The sequence below is a fragment of the Chaetura pelagica genome, unplaced genomic scaffold (genome assembly GCF_000747805.2).
Source record: "Chaetura pelagica isolate M959 unplaced genomic scaffold, ChaPel_1.0 scaffold224, whole genome shotgun sequence".
NCBI classification, from domain to species: domain Eukaryota; kingdom Metazoa; phylum Chordata; class Aves; order Apodiformes; family Apodidae; genus Chaetura; species Chaetura pelagica.
Window position 1 is genome coordinate 1,927,504 of NW_009953316.1, and position 18,206 is coordinate 1,945,709.

The 18,206-nt window shown below is 50.6% G+C and overlaps 1 protein-coding gene across 1 annotated transcript in view; it reads left to right on the plus strand.

Moving 5' to 3' along the window:
- EXOC4 (exocyst complex component 4) overlaps positions 1–18,206 on the plus strand; it is a 390,906-nt gene that overhangs the window by 352,120 nt on the left and 20,580 nt on the right. Inside the window, exons 15-17 of the mRNA XM_009998103.1 lie at positions 7,860–8,001; positions 11,401–11,579; positions 16,537–16,696. Of these exons, the coding sequence (XP_009996405.1) occupies positions 7,860–8,001; positions 11,401–11,579; positions 16,537–16,696 (481 nt within the window). The remainder of the gene's footprint in view (positions 1–7,859; positions 8,002–11,400; positions 11,580–16,536; positions 16,697–18,206) is intronic.

Consider the following 18,206-nt stretch of genomic DNA (forward strand, 5'->3'; position numbering starts at 1 on the left):
GTCCAACCTAAATCCACCCTTCTGTAGCTTGAAACCATCACCCCTTTTCCTACTGTTACATGTTCTAGTGAACAGCTCTTCCCCATCCTTCTTACAGGCCCCTTTCAGGTATTGGAAGGTCACTGCAAGGTCCTCCTGGAGTCTTCTCTTCTCCAGGCTGAACAACTCCAACTGCCTCAGCCTGTCTTCATCAGAGAGGCTGCTCCAGCCCCCTGATCATTTTCCTTGCCCTCCTATGATTGATGAAGGGATTTTTACTCACATTTCTAAATCAAGTCGCTTCTGAGCTAATAGAATTCAGCCCCAGGAATCATATTTCTGAGAGGGGTAGGGAGGGGGAAAGTTAGTGTTATCAATTACTGAGAACAGAAAAATTTAACACAGGAGTTTTTGTAGTTGGGGAACCCCTGGAAGAGCAAACCCTGGACTATTCAGAGAGATCCTTCAGCATCCAAAGTCTTCACCCGTGGTAGCTCTCCTGCTCTTTGCACCTGCACCATTTTTCCTCCTTCAGTGAAAAAAAAAACCCTGCTCCTCAGAGTTTTATGAAAGAGCCAAGAGGTTTGGGGATGTTTTTTTTCAAGCCTTTTCCACCCTTGAATACAAAGTGCTGGTTGAGAAGTGTTGAGCAACCAAATCTTCCAGCTCTTTGTTGTACGACGGAGCTAGAACTTCGCACCGCGCTGCTTTGCTCTGCCCTTCTAGATCAGAGACACTTTCCCCCCCTCCCCGATAATTCCTTTCCCAAGGCTGCATATTTGCAGGAAGTAATGGAAAACAAACCACTTTTAGAGGAGTTATTGCCTTTTTAAAAGCACTAATTTCCTTGTGAAATTTATGCCTGCCAGCAGAGGCAGACGAGGAGCTCGGCAGGCGGCTCGAACGAGACAATTCATTAACTAGCGAGTGTACACATGCCATAAAAAAGCATTAATTCCCAAAATGAAAAACTAATAGAGTGTTTAGCCTGTTCTTTATCACTGGTGACAGTCTGTGCTCTCCTCATCATTAGTGTTTACTGAGGTGATGGGGGCTGCAGCCCAGCCTGCTTATCGCGCCGCTCGTCGCAAAGGAGGTCACGATGGTTTGTTCCCAGCACGGTGCCCTGTCCCCTCCTCCCACACTTGAATTCATCGTGGGGTGAAGGGAAAAGAGGCTTGGAAGGAAGCTCTCAAGGCCAACCTTCAGTTTTGTCCTGCTTTTCACAGGTTTTGGGCACAAGTTCTTCTCCACCCTCATCAGAACCTTGAGATTTGAAAGGGAAAATCCCTTCCTTAAGTATCTTCCTGTGGGGTCGTGGTTTCCTCTACTAGAAAATAGGATAAAGTAGTAGGAGTTTGTTCTGAGTAATATTAATGAGAAGCTGTTCCTTGAATTTCATCATGGGGTGAAAGGAAGAGAGGCATGGAAGGAAGTTCTCAAGGCCAACCTTCAGTTTTGCCTTGCTTTTCATAGTTTTTTTCCCAGCACGGTGCCCTGTCCCCTCCTCCCACACTTGAGTTTCATCGTGGGGTGAAGGGAAAACAGGCTTAGAAGGAAGCTCTCAAGGCCAACCTTCAGTTTTGTCCTGCTTTTCACAGGTTTTGGGCACAAGTTCTTCTCCACCCTCATCAGAACCTCAAGATTTGAAAGGGAAAATCCCTTCCTTAAGTATCTTCCCATGGGGTCGTGGTTTCCTCTACTAGAAAACAGGATGAAGTAGTAGGAGTTTGTTCTGACTACTGTGAATGAGAAGCTGTTCCTGAGCTTCTTTTTACTTCTGCTTGTCCTTTAAGTGTTGACATGACATGAATTTCCCCCTTCAGCATCAGTTTCACCAATGATCCCAGTAACAGGTGAGCTGGACCAGTGCTGAGTATTTAGATAAATCCATCACCCCATCTCTTGTTTGAAAGGTCCTGACCTCTTAAAGTATGTCCTTTCTTGCTATTTGCTTGGTTTTAACAAGAAGCCCTGTTTTCTCCTTATTTCTTTATTTTTTACCAATCAATGTGGTCAGCTGCCTGTGGTAAATATCTCATCTCTCAGAGCTTTGCAGGGGTCAGGGTCAAGGAGGAGGTTTGAGGCCATTGCTGGGGAGACTGTGCTTGGCTTAGGTGGGTGCTGGTTGTCATCAGCTCTGCTCATCAGCTCCCACTCTTCTCTGTAGAGAGATTTTGGGAGAATCAGGAATCATAGAATCACAGAATGGTTTGGGTTGGAAGGGACCTCCAAGATCATCCAGTTCCAACCCCCTGTATAGGCAGGGCCCCCCCCCACCATCCCAGGCTGCTCCAAGCCCCATCCACCCTGCCCTTCAACACTGCCAGGGATGGGGCAGCCACAGCTTCCCTGGGCAACCTGGGCCAGGGTCTCACCACCCTCACAGGGAAGAATTTCCTCCTAATATCCAACCTAAACCTCCCCACTCCCAGTGCCCAGGGAGGGGCAATCTGCCTTCTAACAGGCTTTCACTTGCCTGGAAATGGTAGAAACAATCTGGTTTGGACACAGAAAGTTGCCTCTGAAAGAATCCTCTTTGGAAACACCAGTATTTTTCCATCTGACTCTCCTTACATAGCTCCTGGGGTGGGATGGAGGAGAAACACCACAAGGTCACAGCACAAATGGAGGGCAGCTTTGGTGACCAGGCCAGTTTTGGCCATTCCTGCCCCACACAACCAGCTGGCCCCTCCATGAGGTCACCAACTGCTTCTGTCTTCACCCCATGGGTGATCAGAGCAGCACCATCCACCAGGACAAGGATCTGCCTGAATTAAAAAGAACCCTTTCTCTCTATCCTCAGTCCTTCAAAAAACCCCACATAATCACATGTCTAGGTCTCCCTCACTCCTCCCAATGCTTTTTCCTTTAAATAACCAGATACTCTTCTCTTTGTTGCTGTCAAGAGGAGAGATTCTATATTTCAGTGGCATTTTCCCCTCATGATGCTAAAAGCTGTGGGAGCAGGAGACGTGGGGAGGTCAGAGCCTGAATGGCAGTGATGGATAAAAAGACATTATCCAGGTTTTACACACTGGGAACTAAAGCACAGAAGAGAAAGTGATGCATGAGATCCCCCAAAAGTCTCCAGCAGAGAGAGAAGACTTAACCCTGAGTCCCTGAAGGCAGAGCCCAGCACATCACCCAGAATCAATTTCTTTCTCCTTGTGTGTATTTGCAATTATTTTGGAGTTTCCTCTTCTGGAGAGGAAAGCAGTAAGAAATTAAAGTGTAAAAAGCTGTGAACTGGTCCCTGATGTTACCCGTGGGGCACAGCAAACATTTCATCCTGCATCCCTCTTCCAACTAAGAGGGTTGGTTGTATTTTTTCACCCCAGCAGAGCTCTCTGGGAGCTTCTCCCCTGCAAATCACACGGTGCTGGGTAAGGCCTGGGCATGTCAGAGGTTTATTTCTCATGTTCAGGTTGCACTGGAGCCACAACAGAGCCTGTGACCTCAGAGATTGATTCTTCTCCTTGCACTATTCAATCATCCCAGCCCCTCAGCAGTCCCTGGGCTCCAGCAGGGATTGGGCAGGACGTGCTGTCCTACACCTGGATCCGTCACAGAGGTTTATTTATGGGCAACAAGGCAGGTTTTGTTTCATATTCCAGAGTTCTGGTCATTTGCACCCATCGATTTACAAGGCACAGTCTGTCAAGAGGCACCAACGTGGCAGTGAATTGCAAAATGATTGAAGCCATTGGTGGCAATAAGTGTGTTCAGTTTTTCTCAGGTTTGATGGAACGAAATTCCCTTCTGCTTGGAGTGAGATCTTTTCACTGAATCCCAGAATCACCAAGGCTGGAAAAGACCTTTCAGATCATCAAGTCCAGCCTATGACCTGACACGACCACATCAGCCAGACCAGGGCACCAAGTGCCACATCCAGCCTGTCCTTGAACACCTCCAGGGATGGTGCCTCCACCACTTCCCTGGGTAGCCCATCCCAAGGTCTGAGCACCCTTTCCATGAGGAAGTGCTTCCTGATATCCAACCTAAGCCTCCCCTGGAGCAGCTTCAGGCCAGGCCCTCTTGTCCTGTCCCTGGTTGCCTGGAAAAAGAGCCCGACCCCACCTGCCTCCAACCTCCCTTCAGGTGGTTGTAGAGAGTGAGAAGGTCCCCCCTGAGTCTCCTCTTCTCCAGGCTGAACAAGCCCAGCTCCCTCAGCCTCTCCTCATCAGCCTTTCCCTCCAGCCCCTTCCCCATCCTCGTTGTCTCCCCTGGACCTGCTCCAGCACCTCCAGCTCCTTCTTGCAGTGAGGGGCCCAGAGCTGGACACAGGGCTGGAGCTGAGGCCTCCCCAGGGCTGAGCACAGGGGGACAATCAGCTTGCAGCAAGCCAGAAGAAATCCCAAACAAGCCCATGATTCTTATCTGGCACCATGTGGAGATCACTTAAAACAAGTGAAATTCCTCTGTTCAGGCTGGGAGGTGATCAGGGCCAGTGGAGCAAGGGGTTGGCCACCCCTTCCCCAGCCACTGGGCATTCTGTTGGCCCAGGAGGACTGATGCTCAACTTGGTATGAATGGGTTATGAAGGAGGAGGAGGGGAAGAAGCAGTGGATGGCTGCTGATCTGCTGGGCTGCTCTTCCAGCATTCCAGTTTGAGATGCCTCCCTCTTTAAGCTCAGAGTGTGCTCAGGGGGGTTTCATGTCCATGCAACGCAGGGTCCCCCTTTGCCCATGGAACTGGCCAACTCCAAAGCCAGCTCCAAATTACATTTTTCATTCAAGGCCCTTTAATGATGTGGGTTCTGATTGTTTTTTTGCTGCCACAGCTCCTTCTGTGGGCTTTGTTGCCAGGGATGATGGATTTAAACTGTCTCCAGTGAGACTTAAAGAAATGGGAATGACTCATTGACTGTGAAATGGTCCTTTCTAGATGTCCAGAGGAGAAAGGAAGATAGATGGGTTCTGAAAGGCTTCCTTGGACCTCAAAAAGGGACTTCAGTGTCCTCATGGTGCATGGGAGAAATGGGGACTCTGAACACCCAGATGGAGTTCAGTGCTCTGGGCTTTAAAACACGGAGCAGATCGTCCCCGTCTCCCTCCTCTTCTTATCTCCACGGCCAAATAGAATTACAGCTTGACTGAAATTGCTGTAAATGAATTCTGGAGAGTAGGAAAACGGTGTGTGTGTATATCTCTGCTGCAGAAATGAGCTGACTCTGGCATTTTTGGGTGATGGGTCCATCCATCTCCACAGCCTGCAGGGAGGCAGCAGCGCTGGGGCGCTCGAACCCGGGGCTGGAGAGATAATTCTTTCCCCCCTCATAACCAAGGTGAGGTTTCCTGCTTTCTGCTGTGGCCCAATAAGCACCCCTAGACCTTGATCCTGCATGATCCAAAAGTTCTGCCCCCCTCCAGGGAAGGAAATGTCCCTGGGAGGTCTCCCAGCTGGAAGGTGGGTGGCAGCTGGACAAATAGATCTTCCAAATCACCTTCCTGGAATCATCTCTTTACACTGGGAGCTGAAAATTAGAGGCTGTGTAAATAAATCCATCACCCCCTTGCTGATAGTTCCATTTTCTTTGTGGTAAAAGCCTCAGTGAGCAGGGAGGGGCTGAGGGAAAGGTTGGGATGTGCTGGGGAGGTGGCATCCCAGTTATTCCCACTCACCCTGGGTGGATTGTCGCTCTCATTTCTCTCTTGACTTCTCCGGTTCATTATTTCCAGCAGTATTTGCCAGGCTGTGGATTTCTCTGCCACGTTCCTTGGTTAAAATAAAGAAAGGAAGAAAGGGGGAGAGAGAGAGAAAGAGAGAGAGAGAGAGAGAGAGAGAGAGAGAGAGAGAGAGAGAGAGAGAGAGAGAGAGAGAGAGAGAGAGAGAGAGAGAGAGAGAGAGAGAGAGAGAGAGAGAGAGAGAGAGAGAGAGAGAGAGAGAGAGAGAGAGAGAGAGAGAGAGAGAGAGAGAGAGAGAGAGAGAGAGAGAGAGAGAGAGAGAGAGAGAGAGAGAGAGAGAGAGAGAGAGAGAGAGAGAGAGAGAGAGAGAGAGAGAGAGAGAGAGAGAGAGAGAGAGAGAGAGAGAGAGAGAGAGAGAGAGAGAGAGAGAGAGAGAGAGAGAGAGAGAGAGAGAGAGAGAGAGAGAGAGAGAGAGAGAGAGAGAGAGAGAGAGAGAGAGAGAGAGAGAGAGAGAGAGAGAGAGAGAGAGAGAGAGAGAGAGAGAGAGAGAGAGAGAGAGAGAGAGAGAGAGAGAGAGAGAGAGAGAGAGAGAGAGAGAGAGAGAAAGGAAGGAAGGAAGGAAGAAAGAAAGAAAGAAAGAAAGAAATTTTTATCTCCTCTTACATTTATTTTTTTCCTTTCAGACTAGACCTGAAGGGGTGTTTAACTCTAGGAGCAAATCCAAACCTGGGCGTGGGTTCCTCTTTCAGAGCAGGTCTGGTTTTTTTGCTCTACAAACAGCAGCAGGTGACATTTACTTAATCAGTCTCCATCAAAATGGAAAGTTTATTGTCAACAGTTCCTTGGTGATGCACAAATCCTTCTGTGCAGGGCACCTGGTAAAGTGTTGCTTGTGGAGCAGATGTTAGTCTAAGAAAGGAGAGAAGATGTTCCTCAAAGGCAGCAGATAAGACACCTCCAGTGTTCAGGTCGATCACAGAACAGCTTTGAGCTGAACATCTGAAGCAAGCATGGAAAGAAACCCAAAAAAGCAGCTGTGGCAGAGCACAAGGGTATTCCCTGGGGAGTCTGGGGAAGGACTTTTTGCAAGGGTGTGGAGTGATGGGACAAAGGGGAAGAGTTTCATCCTGAAAAGGGAGATTTAGATGAGATATTAGGGAGAAATTCTTCACAATGAGGGTGGTTGGATGCTGCCCAGTGGCCCAGGTTGCCCAGAGAAGCTGTGGCTGCCCCATCCCTGGAGGTCTGCAAGACCAGGTTGGATGGGGCTTGGAGCAGCCTGGGCTGGTGGGAGGTGTCCCTGCCCATGCAGGGGGGTTGGAACTGGATGATCTTGAAGATCCCTTCCAACCTTCACCATTCTGTGATTCTATGATTCTATGACATGGTCAGTGGTGGCCTTGGCAGTGCTGGGTTAACAGTTGGGCTTGGTGATCTGAAAGGTCTTTTCCAACCCAAACAATTCCTTGGTTCTGGGAAGATGAATGCCAGGGCTGGGGAACTCCTCAAGGCACAGAGTCATGTTGGCACATGAAGAATCAAACAAAAAACCATCAGAGGATGAGTTGATGCTGGAAATTAGATCCCAAACTTGAACTTCACTGTTTAAAAAGTGCAGGGTCCAGTTACTGTGATTGAATATAAGGGATGAAGGCTGCAGAGTTAGAGCTGCACGGACACCTCTCCAAGAGAGGTGATGCTCTCTTGGGCATAAACTCCAGGTGTTTTTTTAAAGGAGGCCTCAATGAGAGGGAAACAGTTGGTCCTTGACCAGCTTGACCTGTTGTCTGCTTTTAATTGCTTTACTGTCTATAAAGAGCTGTGTTTTATTAGCAGGAACCAAGAAAACCTTCCAAATGCCTCCAAAGGGATAAGGGCAGGTAAAAACCCACTTGAGATCCATGGGGAGGACTATGGTGACCAAAAAGGACCATCTTGTTGGTGCCATGTATTGGCTCCTGAGCAGCTCTTCTTTCACTCCAGTCAGAGCAAGAGAAATGTTCCTGGATCCTCCAGCTACAGAGCAATATCTTCCCAAGCAAATGTATTCTAGTGGTTGATGAAACCCCTCAGATTCCCTCTGGGGTTTAATCAAATTGCAGCAGCAGTTTGTTGCTTCATACACTCCTGAATTCTCTGTTATTCCTCAGCCAAAGGTGGGAGTGGACAGAGCTGTTCAGGGTGGAAGCAGACAAGATGCTGAGCAGCCTTGATGGAGGATGTCACAAATTTGTACTCTCTTCTCTTGCTAGCTGTGTCTCCTGGCCAGGACAGCCATGCCAGTATGGAACACCTTCCTGCATCTGAGCAGATCCTGCAAACCCTGGGTGAGCTGGCCAGGTCTTTCCAAGAGATGGCTGATCGTTGCCTGCTGGTCCTGCATTTGGAAGTCAGGTAAAAACCCTGGATTCATGGATTCTGGGTGAGTCTGGGAGCCTAAAGGTTCAGGTGGTGTCCAGGGTACATATTGTGGCACCTGAGACAGATTCATTGCCTGCTGCGGCATCAAAGGGCAGTCCAGAAATGCCAGATTCCATCACCACAAATGGCAAAATGGGGGATGGAGGTGGGATACTGGGAGTGGAATTTCCTGGGCAGGTCTGTGTCTGGTGTGTCAGAGACCAGGACAAATGGGGCTGGGGGATGCTTTGCCATTAGAAAACTGCACAATGGGGTTTTAATAGTCTAACAGGTGTTTGCACATATATTAACCACCTATTAACCACCACATATATTAATCTTTGGATTGCAAAGAAGAGCTTTTCTTCCTGCTTTTTCAAATAGTAACAGAAACTTTGAAACCAGCTGGATTGTTTCTTTCAAGGGAAGGATTGTTTTGTGATGTCTCTGACTTCAGATGCAAAGTCCTAAGGCAGCAAACCCCTTTCTTCAGGCTGCCAGTCCCCTGGGGCTGGGAAGACTTTTCTCCCTTCTGTATTGGATCAGCCAGGTGGATTTTCATGGCTCATCTTTTCTCTGAAGCATCAGGTGGGAGCAGATCAGGCAAGGAGACTTGATGGACCTTCAGTTTGTTCTGCTGTGACATATCCTGAGCCACCTTGTGTCCTTGGCAGAGCTCTGGTGAAGTCACTGTGCAGCTTTAAAAATAAACACAACACATCAGTTATGGTCAGCAGCCCTTCAACCTGCCATCCATCATCTGCTGGCCACTTGGTGGCAGGGATCACAGATGAGCTGGGCTTGGAAGGAGTAGAGGAAAAGATGGGTAAGGTATGGAAAAAAGATGGGTAAGGTATAGAAAAACACATGGTTAAGGTATGGAAAAACAGATGGTTAAGGTATGGAAATGGAGCAGCTTTCCAGCTCTGATGTAAAGGGAGGTGATACCTGAGGTCACCCAGAGCCATGGTGTGGGCACCAGCCTAAAAGGGTTTCTGGCCTCAGTCCTCTGTGGCTTTGCCCTCACCCGTGGGTGAAGCAGAAATAATTGCCAAGGTAATTCAGGAGAAAATATTGCTGTCATTTTAGAGCAGATCTTGTCCTCCAGTGCTCTGACAGGAGCCCCAGTTTGATGCTATAGATGCACCAAAGCGTGGTGCTCTGCAATGGGTAGAGAGGGTTGAGGATTCTTTAAGGATTCCTTGAGGATTCCCTGAGGAAAGGATTCCTGCCAACAACCAGGACAATCCCCAGCAGGGCAGGAGCTTCCCCATATCCATCACTCTGCCTTTTCAAGCACTGCAGAAGAAATCCCAGACCCCCTGGTGGTTGGGACAGGTTTCTCTGAGGTTCCTACAGCTACCACTGGTGGGTTTCCTTCAGGTTCTGACACCAGCTCCCTGGCTCCCATTGCCCAGGTGTGTAGGACAAGGTGTGTTCATTCCCAAGAACCCCATCCAGGCACTCAGAGCACATTTGGAAAGAGGGATCTATCCAGCCTCTTGTTGGTTATGGTGTGAGAAAACCCCAGCCAAGAGCAAAGAGGTTTTGAGACAATTGCAGTGATTCCCAAATCTGTTGGTGCCTTCAGATGATGAACCATTAATTTTGTTACAACTAACTGTGGGGTTTGAAGTCACTTCATGTCTGTTACAGTTGGGGAGGGACTTCTTACTTGGGCTTGTAGTGAGAGGATGAGGGGGGATGGATTAAAACTGGAAGAGGGGAGATTTAGGTTGGACATTAGGAAGAAATTCTGGGCTGTGAGGGTGGGGAGAGCCTGGCCCAGGTTGCCCAGAGAAGCTGTGGCTGCCCCATCCCTGGCAGTGTTGAAGGGCAGGTTGGATGGGGCTTGGAGCAGCCTGGGCTGGTGGGAGGTGTCCCTGCTCATGCAGGGGGGCTGGAACTGGATGATTTTTAAGGTCCCTTCCAACCCAACCCATTCCATGATTCTATGAAAAAGCCCTACATGGAATTATAAAGGAGCAGGCACTGAAGAGTAAAGACAGATGTTTTCACTCTTGGAATTGCCCTGAATTGAACTTTGGCCACCTCAAAGATGTTTCCAGGAGGATGGGGGTCATGACAGCCAGGACATACCCAGCCCAGCTTTGCCCAGCCCAGCTCCCTGCTGGTCAAGCCAGTCCAGTGTGACCTTCCTGTCTCAGTGTGCTGATCCTGACACCTGCTTCCAGTGCAGGAGACATTTCACGCAGACATCAGCTTGGCCACGTTTCTCTGACAGATCCAATTCAGAAGAACCCACCCAACTCACTCCTCTTGAGTGAAACCCAAGAATTACAAAAATGGAAGGAGTTTTGCTTTCCACTTTTCTGGGCAAAGCCCTTTCCTCCTCAGCTTTGAGAGAAACCACTTGATTGCAGCTTTTTGCAGAACCCCAAGAGGTGACTTGGATGCACAGAACTTCTCCTTCAGTGGAGGGATGATGGTTGGGCACCTGGTCTACCAGGCAGGTGAACAGAAAAGAAAAATGTTGTTAAATTCCTGGGAACGGACACAGCCTTGGCCTGCTAAGGATCATGTCACAGAGTCATCAGGGTTGGAAGGCACCTCTGGAGATCATCTAGTCCAACCCCCCTGCTAGAGCAGGATCACCTACAGCAGATCACACAGGAACACATCCAGACAGGTTTTGAATGTCTCCAGAGAAGGAGGCTCCACCACCTCCCTGGGCAGCCTGTCCCAGGGCTCTGTCACCCTCCCAGGAAACAAGTTCTCCCTGATGTTCAGCTTGAGCCTCCTGTGCTCCAGCTTGTGCCCATTGCCCCTTGTCCTGTCACTGGGCACTGATGAGGAGAGTCTGGCCCCATCCTGCTCTGTAGATATTGATCAGCACTGATGAGAACCCCCCTCAGCCTCCTCCTCTCCAGGCTGAGCAGCCCCAGATTCCTCAGCCTTTCCTCACAGGGCAGATGCTCCAGTTCCCTGATGATCCTTCTTGGCCCTGCACTGGACTCTTCCCAGCAGTTCCTCATGTCCCCTGGCTCACTCCTCCTGCCAGTCTACACCTTTATGGTACACAGAAGGGGTTTTATGAGCACTGGTGTCCAAGAGCTACTGAACCAGCATGTCTGAGGTTGGGGAACCAGGTGAAAAGGCTCTTGACCACTTTACTGGGACGATGTAGGTCAGACCTGTTAATTAAAAGTCCTTTGTCGTGACCTGTCAAGATGAGATCATGACCTGCCAAGGGGAGAATGTGTTTAAAACAGACAGAACCACCCATTTCTTAGAATTTTGGTTATTTCCTTGAACGTTGGAAGGATGATGAGGCAACACCCCCTCGGACACGCCGCCGGTTCGCGGCAACACCCGTCGACACGTTAACACCAGGATTGTTGGGTTGTACCATCTCTCTCTTCTCTCTCACAGAGTTCATTGCTTCCACTACCTGATCCCACTGGCCAAACAAGGGAATTATGCCATCGTTGCCAACGTGGAGAGCATGGACTATGACCCTCTGGTGGTGAGGCTCAACAAGGACATCAGCGCCATCGAGGAGGCCATGAGCGCCAGCCTCCAGCAGCACAAGTTCCAGTACATCTTTGAAGGTCAGGCCCTTACCAGGAGAGTTTCATCCTTACAAAGTGTTTTCTCACTCTCACCCCAAAGCCCAACACTGTTCCTCTGAGGGGGGGTGGGTAAGGCAGACTGTGATCCTGTTGCCACTTAGAGCAGATTGAAAAGTTGAGACTCATGCAGACCCGGGGCACTCAAACCCCCTGTTGCTTCCACAGCATTTCTGAGGGTGTGTGGCTGAGCAGGAGAATCACAGAATTATCTGGGTTGGAAAAGACCTTTGAGATCCCCCACTCCAACCATTAACCCAGCCCTGCCAAGGCCACCCCTGCCCCATGTCCCTCAGCACCATCTCCAGGGCTTGGAAACCCCTCCAGGGATGGGGACTCCCCCCCTGCCCTGGGCAGCCTGGGCCAGGCCCTGACAACCCTTGCCAGGCAGGAATTGTTCCCCAGATCCAACCTCAACCTCCCCTGGCACAACTTGAGGCCGTTCCCTCTTGTCCTGTCCCTTGTTCCTGGGGAGCAGAGCCCGACCCCCCTGGCTCCAACCTCCTCTCAGGCAGCTGCAGAGCCAGAAGGTCTCCCCTCAGCCTCCTTTGCTCCAGGCTCAACCCCCCCAGCCCCCTCAGCTGCTCCTCACAAGTTCTCCAGACCCCTCTCCTTGTCCTCCAGACCCTTCATTTTTTTGATTCCCCAGTTCTCCTTCCAAACACACATGCTTCAGTTCAGCTGGCAAAGCCCTTTCCTCCTCAGCTTTGAGAGAAACCACTTGATTGCAGCTTTTTGCAGAACCCGAAGAGGTGACTTGGATGCACAGAACTTCTCCTTCAGTGGAGGGATGATGGTTGGGCACCTGGTCTACCAGGCAGGTGAACAGAAAAGAAAAATGTTGTTAAATTCCTGGGCACAGACACAGCCTTGGCCTGCTAAGGATCATGTCATAGAGTCATCAGGGTTGGAAGGCACCTCTGGAGATCATCTAGTCCAACCCCCCTGCTAGAGCAGGATCACCTACAGCAGATCACACAGGAACACGTCCAGACAGGTTTTGAATGTCTCCAGAGAAGGAGACTCCACCACCATCACACAGGAACACATCCAGACAGGTTTTGAATGTCTCCAGAGAAGGAGGCTCCACCACCTCCCTGGGCAGCCTGTCCCAGGGCTCTGTCACCCTCCCAGGAAACAAGTTCTCCCTGATGTTCAGCTTGAGCCTCCTGTGCTCCAGCTTGTGCCCATTGCCCCTTGTCCTGTCACTGGGCACTGATGAGGAGAGTCTGGCCCCATCCTGCTCTGTAGATATTGATCAGCACTGATGAGAACCCCCCTCAGCCTCCTCCTCTCCAGGCTGAGCAGCCCCAGATTCCTCAGCCTTTCCTCACAGGGCAGATGCTCCAGTTCCCTGATGATCCTTCTTGGCCCTGCACTGGACTCTTCCCAGCAGTTCCTCATGTCCCCTGGCTCACTCCTCCTGCCAGTCTACACCTTTATGGTACACAGAAGGGGTTTTATGAGCACTGGTGTCCAAGAGCTACTGAACCAGCATGTCTGAGGTTGGGGAACCAGGTGAAAAGGCTCTTGACCACTTTACTGGGACGATGTAGGTCAGACCTGTTAATTAAAAGTCCTTTGTCGTGACCTGTCAAGATGAGATCATGACCTGCCAAGGGGAGAATGTGTTTAAAACAGACAGAACCACCCATTTCTTAGAATTTTGGTTATTTCCTTGAACGTTGGAAGGATGATGAGGCAACACCCCCTCGGACACGCCGCCGGTTCGCGGCAACACCCGTCGACACGTTAACACCAGGATTGTTGGGTTGTACCATCTCTCTCTTCTCTCTCACAGAGTTCATTGCTTCCACTACCTGATCCCACTGGCCAAACAAGGGAATTATGCCATCGTTGCCAACGTGGAGAGCATGGACTATGACCCTCTGGTGGTGAGGCTCAACAAGGACATCAGCGCCATCGAGGAGGCCATGAGCGCCAGCCTCCAGCAGCACAAGTTCCAGTACATCTTTGAAGGTCAGGCCCTTACCAGGAGAGTTTCATCCTTACAAAGTGTTTTCTCACTCTCACCCCAAAGCCCAACACTGTTCCTCTGAGGGGGGGTGGGTAAGGCAGACTGTGATCCTGTTGCCACTTAGAGCAGATTGAAAAGTTGAGACTCATGCAGACCCGGGGCACTCAAACCCCCTGTTGCTTCCACAGCATTTCTGAGGGTGTGTGGCTGAGCAGGAGAATCACAGAATTATCTGGGTTGGAAAAGACCTTTGAGATCCCCCACTCCAACCATTAACCCAGCCCTGCCAAGGCCACCCCTGCCCCGTGTCCCTCAGCACCATCTCCAGGGCTTGGAACCCCCTCCAGGGATGGGGACTCCCCCCCTGCCCTGGGCAGCCTGGGCCAGGCCCTGACAACCCTTGCCAGGCAGGAATTGTTCCCCAGATCCAACCTCAACCTCCCCTGGCACAACTTGAGGCCGTTCCCTCTTGTCCTGTCCCTTGTTCCTGGGGAGCAGAGCCCGACCCCCCTGGCTCCAACCTCCTCTCAGGCAGCTGCAGAGCCAGAAGGTCTCCCCTCAGCCTCCTTTGCTCCAGGCTCAACACCCCCAGCTCCCTCAGCTGCTCCTCACAAGTTCTCCAGCCCCTTCTCCTTCTGCTCCAGCCCCTTCCCCAGCTCCGGGGCCCTTCCCTGGACACGCTCCAGCCCCTCCAGGTCCTTCTTGTCCTGAGGGGCCCAGCCCTGACCCCAGGATTCCAGGTGCCCCCTCCCCAGTGCCCAGCACAGGGGGACCATCCCTGCCCTGCTCCTGCTGCCCACCCCAGTGCTGACACAGAATCACAAGTGCTGGGAAGGACAGCAGAAAGCTGGTGGAGATGTGGGGCAGCTGCTCCTCAGGAAGCCTTGGGCACGTGTGTGCATCCCAAGCACAGCTCCATTGCAGAGCAGCCCCTGTCTGCAATGGACTCGTTCCATTTCTAAAATTACATTTAGAGAACATTAGCTCTTCTGATGTCTCATCTGTCCTGATTACCTTGGAGAATATAAATCATGTCTTGGTTCATCTCCCCTGTGTTTGCTGGTGGCACTGACACACAGTTCTCTTGCCCGTGTCCTTTTATGTGGTCGTTGAGGAGGTGGAGCCTGGAGATGCACCCATGGCCCACTATAATATGTCTGCAGGGATGGAGGTTCTGCAAACCCAGCTGGCCTTGTTTTGGCTACTTCCTACTGCTCCTGGAGAAGGCTTTTGATGTCTGTCTCCTTCCCCCTGTACCCACGGAGCTCCTGGTGTTTGCTGAGCTGTGTGACTCTGTGGCAGAGGGAGTGACTGGAGCACATGGTAGAGCCCAGGTCTGCTGTGTCTGTTCCAGGAGACAATCAAATGGCTCCAGACAGAGCCTTGAGAACTCTTTGCACCTTGCTGAGCCAGAAGGTTGAGATTCATACATATGGTCTTCATGAAATGTTGGTATCTCTTTAGCCCAGTGTTGGGTTTAACCATATACCCTGTGCAGGAACAAATGTTCTTAATCCAGGCTTTGAATTGATATCTAGTCATGTACAGACCTGGGAACTGACTGAATTAGGCTGGGTTTTCCTACCTGGAATGCAGGGTGAATGGATCCATCAATCTGGGGGTGGCTGTGACTTTTGTCATAGAATCATAGAATCACAGAATCACAGGGGTTGGAAGGGACCTCTGAAGATCATCAAGTCCAACCCCCCTGCCAGAGCAGGAACACCCAGGGCAGATCACACAGGAACGTGTCCTCATGGGTCTGGAAAGTCTCCAGAGAAAGAGACTCCACCACCTCTCTGGGCAGCCTGGCCCAGGGCTCTGTCACCCTCACTGCAAAGACGTTTCTCCTCACATTGAGGTGGAACTTCCTGGGCTGTCACTTGGTGCCGTTTCCCCCCATCCTATCACAGGCACCACTGAAAAGAGACTGGCCCATCTTAACACCCACCCTTCAGATATTTATAGCCATTAGTAGGGTCCCCTCTCTGTCTTCTCTTCTCTAGACTGAACAGCCCCAGGTCTCTCAGCCTTTCCTCATCAGACAGATGTTCCAGCCCCTCAATCACCCTCGTAGCCTCTGTTGGACCCTCTCCAGTAGATCCCTGTCCCTCTGGAACTGGGGAGCCCAGAACTGGACACAATACTCCAAGTGAGGTCTCACCAGGGCAGAGTAGAAGGGGAAGAGAACCTCCCTTGACCTGCTGGCCACACTGTTCTTAATACATCCCAAGATACCATTGGCCCTCTCGGCCACAAGGGCACCTTGTTGTCCCATGGAGAACTTGTTGTCTACCAGGACCCCAAGGTCCTTCTCCACGGGGCTGCTTTCTAGCAGATCAACCCCTAATCCACATCAGTGCCTGGTGTTTTTAGTCCCCAGGTGCAGGACTCTACACTTACTCTTGTTGAACCTCATTAGGTTCCTCTTTGCCCAGCTCTCCAGCCTTTGAGCAGCTGGCTGTGTCCTTCAGCAGCAGAGGAATGATGGAGCCATCCTTCAGGCACAAGAAACTGTTCAGGACTGTTCAGAGAGAGGTTGTGCATCAAGTGCATTCAAATGCAGATCATTTCTGCTCTTGTGGACTCTGGGTTTACCAGGGAAACCCACCACCTTTGATAACAGATGAAAATCCTATCATGTTGTAGGAGCAGGAGTGGTCCATGGCACTGCCCAGAGAGAGGGACTGAAGAGAGACATTATGCAAAGCCTGATTATCAGTCTGGAAGTGCCCTGGAAATACCAAGGGCTGTGAGAATGCAGCTTTGATTTTTTTTGTAGTGTTTGGGGGTGTTTAGGTGTTTTTACCAAAGAAGGAAACCTTGAGGAAAGTCCTCCTGAAATGCACAGGGCTGGTTCCACCTACAATCCAGTGGGTCTCCTGCTCCAGTTCACATGGACCACGTGCTGGTTTTATCACAGGTTTTTTTTATTGTCTGTTTCCCCTCTCACCCTTGCAGGTCTGGGTCACCTTATCTCCTGCATCCTCATCAATGGTGCCCACTACTTCAAACGCATCAGTGAATCTGGCATCAAGAAGATGTGCAGGAACATATTCATCCTCCAGCAAAACCTGACCAACATCACCATGTCACGTGAGGCTGACCTGGACTTTGCAAGGTAAGCAGGGAGAGCCCCACGTTGTGTTTGCTACTGTTCCAATGTCCACGTGTTCAGAGGTAGCTCATTCCAAAAGCTCCACCACTCGTGCCTGCACCTGGAGGGATATTGAGCTCAACCCATGGAGTTTGAATTGTATTGTTCAGTTTCCCTGGTGTTCAGAGGGTCATGGATTGAGTTCATGAGCTCACTGAGCACAAGCTGAAAGTGAAGGTCCCACCAAACTCTCTGTGCTTGGGGCTTCCTGTTGGTGTGGTTCTCCTGAGACCAAAACTCAGGCAAGGAAGGACTTCTACGTATAGATTGGGTGGAACTTAAACAGGATGCAGCATAATCTGGAGCCTCCAACCTAAGGACATGGAGCTGTTGGAGAGAGGCCAGAGGAGGCCACAGAGATGCTGGGAGGGCTGGAGCAGCTCTGCTCTGGAGACAGGCTGGGAGAGTTGGGGTGTTGAGCCTGGAGAAGAGAAGGCTCCAGGGAGACTTTATTGCAGCCTTTAAACACTTCAGGGAGGCCTATGAGAACCTTGGGGACAGACTTTGGAGAAGGGCCTGTAGTGGGAGGACAAGGGGTGATGGTTTTAAGCTGTAAGAGGGGAAATTTAGCCTGGTTATCAGGAAGAAATGTTTTATGAGGATGGTGAGACCCTGACAGGTTGCTCAGCAAGGTCGCAGATGCCCCATCCTTGGCACCATCAAAGCTTAGGTTGCATGGGGCTCTGAGCAACCTGACCCAATTGAAGATGTCCCTGAGGGTTAGACTAGATGACCTTGAAAAGTCCCTTCCCACCAAACCATTCTGTGATTCTATTGGCCTCTCCTCTGGGCCAGCAACTGGTGCAGCTGAGCCCAGGAAACAGTCAAAGGAAGAACCTGGAACTTGCCAGTGAAGGCCTATGGTTAAAATGGCAGAGGTTTGTGTGACACTTGGATCTGACCCACCACAAGCACTGGCAATGGATGGTGTCACCCTTTGGCCATTGCTCTTGGAGGCTGAATTATGGTAGATTCATGAGTCCCTGGGATGAGGGAGAGCAGGGATGAGCAAGAGCCTTATTTACTCACTCAGATGGGGAATGATCTCATCATTGAATTAATTTCTTCATAATAACATTGACATGGAGAAGTTATAAATGCTGAGGCCTGGAGGAGGGGGAGAGAGGGAGATGAAAACCCATTACCAGCTCTCCAAGGAGCAGAATTCCCAAATTCAATCTTTCCATTTTTTGAAATGATTTCTTTTTTATTTTTTTTTCCCCCCCTGATCTGTTGAAATGCTCCATGAATGAGCCCACTTTTGGGGGGGGGGCAGAAGAGAGCTTGAGCACGTGCTGCCTGCAGCTGGCACCCAAATAATGAATCCCAGGAACTGCTGGAGGCAGGCACAGCTCACCTGGCCATCTTCTGGAGAGGTCTTTGTGGTAAAGGGGTGAGGAGTCATGGAGCTCTGGCTTGTAGTGCAGCATAATCTGGAGCCTCCAACCTAAGAACATGGAGCTGTTGGAGAGAG